The sequence below is a fragment of the Bison bison genome, unplaced genomic scaffold (assembly GCF_000754665.1).
Source record: "Bison bison bison isolate TAMUID 2011002044 unplaced genomic scaffold, Bison_UMD1.0 scf7180017864472, whole genome shotgun sequence".
In the NCBI taxonomy this organism is placed as follows: Eukaryota; Metazoa; Chordata; class Mammalia; order Artiodactyla; family Bovidae; genus Bison; species Bison bison.
In genome coordinates this window covers 11,927,942-11,940,791 of record NW_011495033.1, presented here as the reverse complement: position 1 = coordinate 11,940,791, position 12,850 = coordinate 11,927,942, and the positions used below count along the sequence as shown (strand labels likewise).

At 35.9% G+C, this 12,850-nt stretch overlaps 1 protein-coding gene across 6 annotated transcripts in view; it reads right to left on the bottom strand.

Moving 5' to 3' along the window:
- The window catches only part of BCAS3 (breast carcinoma amplified sequence 3), a 591,772-nt gene that overhangs the window by 444,658 nt on the left and 134,264 nt on the right, over window positions 1-12,850 (bottom strand). For all 6 annotated transcript variants that reach the window (XM_010861584.1, XM_010861585.1, XM_010861586.1 and 3 more), the window contains exons 8-9: window positions 5,839-5,946; window positions 5,046-5,122 (exon numbers count right to left, since the gene is read on the bottom strand). In XM_010861584.1, coding sequence (XP_010859886.1) covers window positions 5,046-5,122; window positions 5,839-5,946 — 185 coding nt within the window. The remainder of the gene's footprint in view (window positions 1-5,045; window positions 5,123-5,838; window positions 5,947-12,850) is intronic.

Sequence of the window (12,850 nt, the reverse complement as noted above, 5' to 3'; positions counted from 1 at the left end):
AAAGTAATGTCTCTGCTTTTGAATATGCTATCTAGGTTGGTCATAGCTTTTCTTCCAAGGAGCAAGCATCTTTTAATTTCATGGCTGCAATCACCATCTGCAGTGATTTTGGAGCCCCAAAAAATAAAGTCAGCCACTGTTTCCACTGTTTCCCCATTTATTTTCCATGAAGTGATGGGACCAGATTCCATGATCTTAGTTTTCTGAATGTTGAGCTTTAAGCCAACTTTTTCACTCTCCTCTTTCACTTTCATTAAGAGACTTTTTAGTTCCTCTTCACTTTCTGCCATAAGGGTGGTGTCATCTGCATATCTAAGGTTAGAGACTCAAGAGCTGATCATTACAAAGATATAAATTTTCAAATAAACTCATACTTTAAAAAAGTTTGTCCTTATTCCAACCAGAGAGAGAAACCTCATTCACCTATGCATTCATATATTCATTCCTTTAAATACTCGCCAAATTTATAATTCCCAGATCAAACCCGTATCACTTTCTCTAAAGACGAGTACTGATCTTCTACGAATAATTTTCCTTCTCATCTGATTACTTTTGATAGCGTTGCACTACGTTCTCAACCATTTTGGCTAACTAAACATTCTGGAAAAGAACCACTGATGCTTTGAAACTTGAAATAGTTGTGATAAATGTTTTCATATTATAAGGAGCAAAAATAAGCATCAGAAATATTTTTAAGTTAGCCAGAACATAATGGATATATTTTACCTTGCATGATGGACCTTATTTTCTTAAACCAAATCAAGATGCACAACTTTGTTCTCAAGAAGATTACTATAGGGTGTCAAAGAAAGAAGGAGTAGACAGAAAACACATACAATAAGACAGAAGGTAAGTGTCTTAACAGAGGGAGAGATAATACTATAAGAGCATTCCCAAAGGGTACTGGGTAACAAAAGAGATCTCTAATCAGATAAATCTGGGAAATACTGAAATGTAGTAAATAAATTTAAACAGATTAAAATGTTAATCACCACTGGTATCCTCCAACAGAAGGCAGCATTTCCTAAGTCTGTTTTACCAGGGCATCCCGAATTACACAGCATGTTGAAGGTCTACTGTTCTGCAGTCAGATTTGGGAATTGCTATCTTCAGGGATTTAGGAGGAGAGGCTACTTTAAACTAAGGGGATCAAGAAATACTTCATATAAGAACTAATATGCACACTGGGGCTAGAAAGACACATGGGATTAAGTCACTATGCGGAGACAGATGGTAGTGAAAAGGCCATTTCAGGCAGGGAAGCAAAGCAACAAAGCATCTCCAAAAGCTGAGATTCATGAGTGACTCAAAGTAAAGGTAGCATAAGCAGCATGAAAATGGATTGTAGAAATAAAAGATGTAGCAAGGACACTGGATTTTGGTAAAGAAGGTTCATCTATGTCAAAAACCTTGGGAGTTCAGTTGGAAGGGATGCACAAGTTTACACTTGTTGACCAAAGTTAAATCAACTATGGCCTTTGTTCAAATCAAAAGACCTCAGTTTAGACGACAAGTTACTTGATCATTTGGCAACAGAGAAATAACGATTCTGCAAATTCTTGTCATTTAAACATAGATGATAGATTAAATTGTATGTCAGGGATATGCTTCGAAATAATTTGGGAAGGGTATAAATGAAAAAGATTGTCCACAAGTTAGTACTTATTGAAACCAGATCATAAGTACGTGGTGGTTCATTACACTACTGTCTTTAAACAACTGTATATATTTCCTGAAATAAAACTTTGAAAAAAAAAAAAAAAACACTCAAAGGAAATGAAATGGTAAATCTATGACTTCAGTAATTTAATAAAATGCAATATTTTACCATATCACTAAATGACCACATTTATCAAACATGCAAACTTTCTGAAAATCAGAAGTGACTAAAAATTCACCTTTCTGCAAGAACTGCATAATTTCAAGTAAGAAAAAGAATACATATTATACTCTTATCTTTTTCTGCTTAAAGGTATTTTTGCTCTTATTTCTACTATAAATGGTTTAATTGAAGAAGCACAGTAAAACCCCATGAAAATATGGAATTTCTTTAATGTGCCAGTTTCTATATTGATCCTGCCAACTGATTCAAGAGCTTTACGTATCTGATGTAAGATGACCCAAATAAGGATATTCCAAAAACAAACTCTCCTACTGTAAAATCTCAGACTGCAAAACACTCCCCCAGTAAAGCTGCAAATATCATTAATGTGCAAAAACAAAACTTTTTTTTAAAAAAACGGTAACTACAGCCTACAGTGAGGTAGGATTTTGTTTAAATCTTATTTATAAATCCTTATACATTTCTATCACTCATTAGTAAATAACAGACACATGTCAGTTGAAACAAATTTCACTCATATTTAGATATATACAATTAAAGATACAGGCTATATGTACATGATTATATGCAAAATTCAATTAGACCATCTAAGCTTAAAAATAACTGATAAATTTTGCATATTTTCTCCAATTAAAGAGAGTACTATGAAAAGCCTACTGATTCTAATGTATCAAAATTATTACAAAGCCTATCCTTTGAATCTAACTATGAAACACACAAATCTAATTATTTTAACTATCTCTTTATTATAAAATTTAATTTTTTCTTTTAAAATTCTATAGTGGATATTAAACTAATCAATGAAAAATCTATATAGTTTACTTATCCACTTAAAAAAACCAGCATAAATATGGAATGCTGCTGAACTGTGGTGTTGGAAAAGACTCTGGAGACTCCCTTGGACTGCAAGGAGATCCAACCAGTCCATCCTAAAGGAAACCAGTATATTCATCGGAAGGACTGATGCTGAAGCTGAAACTCCAATACTTGGCCACCTGATGCAAAGAACTGACTCTTTTGAAAAGAGCCTGATGCTGGGAAAGATTGAAGGCAGGAGGAGAAGGGGACAAGAGAGGATGAGATGGTTGGATGGCATCACCGACTTAATGGACATGAGTTTGAACAAGCTCCGGGAGTTGGTAATGGACAGGGAAGCCTGGCGTGCTGCAGTCCATGGGATTACAAAGAGTCGGACACGACTAAGTGACTGACCTGAACTGACTGAACTCTCCATTATTAACTTACTTACATATATTAATTTCTCTCTAGTCATTGTGACAACTGACTTCGTAGCCTAACATTTATTACAAAGAAGGAAACTGAAGTCTATTGACAAGTGTAATATTACTTTCAACATACAAAACGCAGTAGGCACAGTGTTTAAATAAGGCTTAAATTTCAACACATTCATTGTCATTTAAATAAACTATTTTAACAAATAATTATTGAAGAGTTCTCCCCAATTTAATACTCAGCTGAGGCAGCAAGAGCTATCCATAAGTATAAAATTAAAATGGACTCACAACAGAGATATCTAACTTTACAGAAGCCAAAGCACATGTATCTTTAATCAATGATGAACAACAGAAAACTACTGATAAGATGTAAAGACAAATGCTCAGGAAAAACTGGCATCTTAAGCTGGCTGTAATATTCATATTCCATTTCAACTTACTCCTCTGTAGCCCACAAAGTTGGAAGGATGGAAAGATTTATACATGATTCCTCTATTTCTCTACTTGTTTTAATTCTAACAATGAGTGACATGATTATAAAGTAATATGTTAATGCATAAGGTTTGTATAGGAACAAAGAATTAATATGCTAAGACAGGCCATGTAATATCCAAAGCTTACTGTATTATGTGCATACAGCATTTGTGAATGAAGATGTTAGTAACAAACCTATGCTCCCCCAAAGCTTTTAATTTATAGATGAAACAATAAAAGATCCTTCCTAGGAATCTATATTTAATAATTATTAAGACATCAGTAAATTTCGGATCAGCACAATATAACTGACTAATAAGTAGGTCAATGTACTCATCATTCAAGAAATATTTAATGAAAGCCTACACTAATGTCCTAGGTGCTAGAAACACGAATGTAAATTGGTAAATGGTGTACATTTCACCTTGTCATAAAACAAAAAATATCTCAATGAACATAGTCTCTAGTATTATCTCTGTAGATCTCTGAGAGAAATGACTACAAGATTAAGGAGATGAGTTGTATACTGTATTCTTCTTCATAGTCTACAAAATGATAAACTATACGTTACAATGAATTATTATGTATTGTTATGTATAGTATATATTATGTAATCTATGCAATTACATACAGACTACAAGGTATTATCAAGAATATGAGCTCTTATCAGAAAGGAATAATGTCTACTACCAGGGCTTAATATACGGATAAACATCTGATAAGTAAGTGTGTAAATAGTTTTGATATTTCAGGAGATGCAGTAGTATGACTGGGATTCCCTATACATAACAAAATTGAGCTTTATTCCAAAAGAACTATTTCTGCAGCATACACAAAACAGAGTCTCTGAAAACACAGCTATAGCTTTGATGGTGAGTGTTAGATGTTAAAACATAAACGAGGGAAAACTGTTGCTTCACTACACTGTATTTTGAAAAAAAAATCTAACTCCAGACTTCCTACAGACTCAGCCCTTGGAATTTCCACCCTGCTGGACTGCCCTATGTGTGGGTGTGTGTCTGTGTGTGTGTCTATGTGTGTGTGTGTATGTGTATTTGGATCCAGAATCTGGGCTTATTTCTGCAAATCCAGGCAGAGTTGTGAGAGGTAGGGGAAAGAAAGAGTGAAAGATTGACACATTTCCCTCATGAATGATAATACAGTTACATCCACAAGTATGTTATGTTAATTAAATAATTTAACAACATAGTTACACAGACCTAAATTAGTCACAACTACTCAAGGAGAATATACAAGGAAAAACTGAGTGTACAACAAAGCGTCTACAATAACATGAAGAAAACATGCTGTGGGCTGAACACATATGCCATAAAATTATATTACTAAATAAGGCGTGCACAGAAACAGAGAGATACAGTAACGGAAGAAGCATGAAATATGATGCTATGATTCCAATTAGTCTGTTGATTCTATCAAGAAAATAATATAAACTCAAAGGCATATAATAGGAAATAAATCAAGTTGATACATACTTGTGACAAAAAATTTTTTCGTGAAAGTACAGCTATCAAAGGCAGCAATTTTCTCCTGCAATACTACAACAAGGATCCTAAAATTAGAGGGAAAAAAATCATAAACTATAAACTGAATCATAAAATAAGTTAAATCAGTATCTACCATAGCAATTTTTAAAAATCAAACACATCTTATAACATATAAGCTAGAAACATCTGCTTCTTAGATATAAAAATATAACCCCAAAATCCTTAATATGACCAATACAGACAAGATTAGAGGGAGAAAAGTGATAGGAGAACTAAACCTCAAAATAAAATTTTATTTTTTTTTATAATATTTTAATTCATTATAAATCAAATGAACCTATCTTCATTAAGAATGTATGAGATCAAAAAAATGCTGGCAATTTACTAAAAGTGTTTTTCCACTGCTGGCTCAAAGTCATGGAATTAAGCATAAAATGGATTTATACAACCTGTCACTTCAAATGACTACGGAATTTCTCAATACAAGAGCCAAAGAAGAGAGGGAGGGAGAGAAAACAGGAAGGAAGAAAGAGGAAAGAAGGAAGGAAAGGACTGAGGGAGGAAGAAAACTCAGACAACTGTTATTCAGTGTAAATGAGATATTTCTGATTAAGGATATATTAAAATTAATCAGAATTTGTATTTTTCCCAAAGTCCAAGATTTAGAAATAATTAGGAAAAAGTTACAAGTTTTCAAAACTAAACGGCATCCAAAATGAAGCTACTTTAGAGTATTGCTACATGCTATCTTGTACGAGAAACACATGAAATACTGCTTTACCTTTTGTTGCAATGGAGATCATAGATAGGCGTTTTAAACTGAATGGACTTGACCATCTCCCCAGTACGAAGTGAATATAAATCCACACAACAGTAAGGTGGACTTGTGCTACAAAAACAAACAAACAAAAAAGACAAGAGTCATTATGCTTTAAAAGGTGGGAAGGCCAGTAACTTTTCTTGTTAATAATACATGCAAACTGATTATGCTGCTGCTGCTGCTAAGTCACTTCAGTCATGTCCGACTGTGCGACCCCATAGACGGCAGCCCACCAGGCACCCCCATCCCTGGGATTCTCCAGGCAAGAACACTGGAGTGGGTTGCCATTTCCTTCTCCAATGCATGAAAGTGAAAAGTGAAAGGGAAGTCGCTCAGTCGTGTCCGACTATAGCGACCCCATGGACTGCAGCCTGCCAGGCTCCTCCATCCATGGGATTTTCCAGGCAAGAGTACTGGAGTGGGGTGCCACTGCCTTCTATATATATATATATATATATATATATATTCCAATCAATTTATCTCAGGAATGCCAAATGAAAACAAATAATGAAACATCACTCAATACTGTAGAACAGGAAAATTATAAGATGATCTCAATAAATGAAGTAAAGCATTTGAGAGAATTAAAACCAGTTCATAAAAAATATTTCATTAATCTGATTAAGGATACCAACCTTAAAACTAATCAACAAAATTGTGAAATACTGAAACGTTTTACCCCAAAATGAGGAATTAGAAAAGAATATTTGAAGACTATGGCAGTGTACCCCATATAGTATGGAAGGTCTATGCATAAAATATTACTACAAAGAAAAAAAGAAATTACTACAAGAAAGGAATAAAGCTACCATTATTTGCTGAGAACTTGATTGTATAAGACCTAGTAACACAAAGTGCAATATATATACAGACAAGCCTGATAATAATAAAAGACTACACATTAATATATGCATTAATTTGTAAACTGATTATTACTATGGATTATCAATTAATATATGGATTTATCAAGGTCACTAGATAAAACATCACCTCTAATATTATAAACTAAGGATAAACAATTATGAAGTAAGATCAAAGATACAAGTATTTGAATATCTCAAATAATTCAATTTCTAAAGGCAAGATTTCAATACATTTACAGGAAAAGGAACAAAGCAAACAAAACAAAAAGGCCAAAGTGAATGGATGTATACACCATAGGCTGACCCTTTCTAAACAGATACAATTAAAGCCTAATCAAGAATCTACCAGAAATGAGATCTCATCCTAAAATATACATAAACATTCAAAATGAGATTTAAACTATAAACACAGTGTGCTCCAGACACTAAAACAGATGATGAGATCAATGTTTCCACCTTAATAAAGTATGAAAAGAGCAAGTTACATCAAATCCAAGTGAAATGGAGGAATTAACAACAAATCAATGAAATAAAACTTGGGAAAGCAAAAGAAGAAAATGAATGAAACTAAACCTAATTCCTTGAAACAGCTAATTTGAATATTCCAGTATCTACAAAGGAATTGAACTCATAACTTAAAATTTCTTACAAAGAATTTCGTAAAAATGGCTTCATTTGAAAATTTTACCAGTTCTTGAAACAAGTTTAGATATCCTACATAAATTCTTTTAAAGGTAGAAGTCACCAACTTATTTTATGAGGCCGTAACACCTGATTCCCAAAATAAACAAATACTTCACAAGAAACTATATATACATTTATAATGTCTCATGAATATATGTCAAGAATTCTCAACAAAATATCAATAAGTCAAATCTAGCAATACAAAGCTAGATGAGATTCTTCCTAGAAATAAAAGACTGTTGAATAGAAGAGAACGTCTTCAACTTGATGAGGGGCATCTACAAAAAACCCACAGGTAGAAGATCAACACTTTCCTGAAAGATGAGGAACAAAGCAAAATCACCTACTCTTAACTTCAATAATCACAGATACGCAGATGACACTACCCTTATGGCAGAAAGTGAAGAGGAACTAAAGAGCCTCTTGATGAAAGTGAAAGAGGAGAGTGAAAAAGTTGGCTTACAACTCAACATTCAGAAAACTAAGATCATGGCATCTGGTCCCATCACTTCACGGCAAATAGATGGGGAAACATTGGAAACCGTGACAGACTTTTATTTTGGGGGTCTCCAAAATCACTGCAGATGATGACTATAGCCATGAAATTAAAAGACGCTTACTCCTTGGAAGAAAAGCTATGACCAACCTAGACAGCATATTAAAAAGGAGAGACATTACTTTGCCAATAAAGGTCCATCTAATCGAAGCTATGGTTTTTTCAGTAGTCATGTATGGATGTGAGAGTTGGACTATAAAGAAAGGAGCGCCGAAGAATTGATGCTGTTGAACTGTGATGCTGGAGAAGACTCTTGAGAGTCCCTCGGACTGCAAGGAGATCCAACCAGTCCATCCTAAAGGAAATCAGTCCTGAATATTCATTGGAAGGACTGATGCTGAAGTTGAACTCCAATACTTTGGCCACCTGATGTGAAGAACTGACTCATTTGAAAAGACCCTGATGCTGGGAAAGACTGAAGGCAGGAGAAGGGAATGACAGAGGATGAAATGGTTGGATAGCATCACTGACTTGACAGACATGAGTTTGAGTAAGCTCCAGGAGCTGGGGATGGACAGGGAGGCCTGGCATGCTGCAGTGCATGAGGTCGCAAAGAGTCGGACACGACTGAGTGACTGAACTGAAATGACCTACTCTTACCACTCCTGTTCAACAATAACAACCTAATTTTTAAATCTTTATGAAAATTCATAAAACATAGTTTGGGGTACTTTAAATGTATAAGAAAAGAGGAAATCCTGCCACTTGACAACAACATAGGTTGAGGGCATTATGGTAGGTTAAATACAAGAAAAATACTCTATGATATAATTTATATAGTGAATTTAAACAAAAACTCAACTCACAGAAAAAAGAACAGGGGCTTCCCTGGAGGTCCCGTGGTTAAGGCTCTGAGCTTCCAATGCAGGGGGTATGGGTTTGATACCTACATCCCACATGCCACGAAGCATGACCAAAGAAAACAAATGAAGGTTTTTTTTTAATCCAATTTAAAAAATTTTAATAAAAAAGAATAGATTAGTAGATGCCAGAGCCCAGGTCAGGTGGGGAGGTATGAAACAGGTGAAGACAGTAGAAAGGTACAAACATGCAGTTATAAGATCAATAAGTCCTGAGAATGTGACGTACATCACGGTGAGTACAGTTAACAATGTGTGTAGGTGCTCAGGCGTGTGCACCAACTGCTTGCGACCCCATGGACTACAGTCTGCCAGGCTCCTCTTGTCCATGGAATTTCTTAGGCAAGAATAGTGGAGTGAGTTGCCATTTTCCCCCTCAGGGGCTCTTTCCCACCCAGGGATCAACTGGCTTCTGATTTTTATGCCCTGGTCGAAGTCTCAACCATTTGATTGCCAAGGAAGTCCCTGGCCATAATGTTTTAAAAGATACTTTACCGTGGAAGATACATATATAGTAACTAAGGGCTTGAAAAAATGTTAAGTATCACTAATTATCAGGAAAATACAAATTAAAAGCACTAAGGGATACCACTACTACAACGACTAAGATTTTACAAGACTGCTAATTCAAGATTGCAAGACTTTCATACATTGCCACTGGGAATGCAAAAAGGTAGTCACTTTGAAAAGTGGTTTGGCAGCTTCACATAAACATATCTAAGTCATGCTGTGGGACTTTGTTATTCATAATTTTGTTTTTGCACAGTTGATCAACAGGTGAATGGCTAAATGTACTGTGATATATTCGAGCAACAGAATATTAATAACAGAGCAAACTATCCAACTAACAGCACAGATGAATTTCAAAACCATCATCAAGTTCTTGGGGGAAAAAAGGTCAAACATAAAAGTCTACATACTCTATGGGTCCCTTTCAATGAAAAGCCAGAAAGGTAAAACTGTAATAATAGGAGGCCGATCAGTGGTTGCCAGCAGCCAGAGGAGGAGGGGAGCTACAGAAAAGCGGCATGATGGGTGCCCACTTACAGGATGACAGAAACGGTGCTGGGTCTTGATTGTGCTAGAGATTTACACAACTGCACACAATTGGCAAAACTGAAGATGGGGAGCATCTTGTAAAACCTAAACTCCCAACGCCAAAACGGACACAAGGCAAAAATTCTTTTCTTAATGTTCCCAACTAATTAATCCAGTCCTCTGCTGAGAAGCAATGAGTTAATAATGAATGAAATTTAACATTTTGCCAGACCAACTGGGAAGGAAAAAACAGCTTGTCACCTTCAATTAGCAGCTCATTAGAGCCATGGTACACTAGAAACTTGAATTCTGATCATTTTGCTGGCATCCATACAATGTCACAACTGAGAGTCTTCCTGCAGAAAGCCTTCAATAGTAGACAAAACAAATGCTGTGAAGGTTCAGTTTAGAGTTGAGTGAACAAGACGCGGTACAGCTAAAAATTCTATTTATATATGGAAAAAAACCTCTTCTTCAATGCCTAATAGAAAAAGATAATTCATTTAAAATCAGTTTTCAGAAAGTCACACATTCATAAAGGAGTCACGCTATCTGCCAATAAGACAGTTGCGTACACGCCTGACATATCCTTTTGTTCTCTATTTTCTCTCTTTTTAAAAGCCTTGACTATTTCCCTGGGACACAGCAAGACAATCTTAATTTTCCTCATGGGTAGGCTGATGAGAAAGCTTTCCATAACATCAGCAGTATGCAAGCCCCATAACAGAAAGGACGTGTGTTGTGCTACAATATACTGGTAAGAAAATAAGCTTTCACTTTATTACTAACGTGCACCACGCAGTGTCAAATGCTGTATACAGAAGTCTTCATTAGATTTCTGGAGCTCAAATGGGTTAACATTTTTATTGGTTTGCATCTGACATTTAAACCTAAAGTTGTGACTTCACTTTAAGATAAACCTAATTAATACCTTAAGGAGAAAAAGTTCACACAGAAGTGTAGAGACTCTAATTTAGAACATAACTGAACCTATTGCAAGCAAAACCAGAGTGGGAAAGAAAAGCAGAAATGATGTAATTTGTCTTATTAAATGATTGGTTAAAGGACTCTAAACTGTGCCCAGGCACCACTGCCTTTCCAACACATAAATAATCAACAGGGGTAACATAAAGTTATTTAGTACTTTTAATGAAATATAAAATAGAAATGAATGCAAATTCTGCTTAACTGACCCTTCCTTTACCTAAGTAACTTGTTTTACAGTGAGTAACCAGGACATACATTAAAATTTTTGCACTGGAGCAATCTGTTACCTGCTATACGCATGACCTATACACAAAAAGGAAGTTATAAAGCCTTTATTAGCAAGGGCCTAGTCCTCTCAGAGCCAAAGGTATGGAATTTACACATTTGATTCATTTCAGTGAAGAGAGTTTCCTTCAATTATTGACAGAATAAATTTTTAAAACTTCCATTACTGAAAATGAAAGGGATAAATTAAGCAATTATATAATATAAAATAGCTAAATTGAATTTCTTAAAAGCAAATCCTGAAAATACACAGAAGATAAACACCAAGAGGAAAAGACTAAGGATTTTCATCTAAATATGTGGCTTATTTTATTATTTCTTAACTTCTCTGTAATCTTTCTCATCAGATTTAAAATTTTTTTCACGTGCTTAATGTTTTAGAGAAGTTTTTGGCTCACAACAAAACTGAACAGAAAGCACAGATTTTCCCATGTGGTCTCTGCTCCCATTCGTGCACAGTCTACTCCATTACCAACTTCCCCTACCAGTGGGATATTTGCTACAACCTATAATGACACATCAGAGTCACCCAATCTCCACAGTTTACAGGACGGTTCACTCCTGGTGTTATACATTGTATGGGTTTGGGATAAATTTACAATGACATATATCCAACGTTATAGCGGCATATCTAACAGTCTCACTGCCCTAAACACCGTTTTTTGTCTTCCTATGCATCTCTCCTAACACTCACCTTCTTACCGTCCTGCTGTTTCTGTCTTTTCCAGAATGTTGTTTACTTGGAACCATACAGTACGTAACCTTTTTAAACTGGCTTCTTTCACTTACTAATATGCTCTTAAAGGACCCCAGCCCCTTTCTTTTCTTTGAAATCTTTGAAAAGATTTCAAAAGATTGAAAGGTTGTTGCTTCTCAATCACCATGTCAGGTCTGACTCGTCGGGACTTCCTGGACTGCAGCACACCAAGCTCCTCTCTTCTCCACTATTTCCTGGAGTTTGCACAAACTCAGGCCCATTCAGTCCCTGATGCCATCCGACGATATCATCCTCTGTCCCCCCATCTCCTCCTGTCCTCAATCTTTCCCAGCATCAGGGTCATTTCCAGTCAGTCAGTTCTTCGCATCAGGTGGCCAAAGTACTGGAGTTTCAGCTTCAGCATCAGTTCTTCCAATGAATATTCAGGACTGATTTCCTTTAGATGTACTGGTTTTAGTCCTGAATAATATTTCATGATCTGGATGTACCACATTTTATTTATCCTTTGACCCACTGAAGGACATTTTCAGTTCAGTTCAGTCACTCAGTCATGTCTGTCTCTTTGCAACCTCATGGACTACAGCACGCCAGGCTTCCCTGTTCATCACCAACTCCCGGAGCTTACTCAAACTCATGTCCAGCAAGTTGGTGATGCCATCCAACCATCTCATCCTCTGTTGTCCCCTTTTCATCCTGACTTCAATCTTTCCCAGCATCAGGGTACTTTCAAATAGGTCACTTCTTCGCATCAGGTGGCCAAAAGCATTTGGAGTTTCAGCTTCAGCATCAGTCCTTCCAATGAATATTCAGGACTGATTTCCTTTAGGATGGACTGGTTGGATCTCCTTGCAGTCCAAGGGACTCTCAACAGTATTCTCCAACAACACAGTTCAAAAGCATCAATTCTTCGGCGCTCAGCTTTCTTTATAGTCCAACTATCACATCCATACATGACCACTGGAAAAACCATAGCCTTGACTAG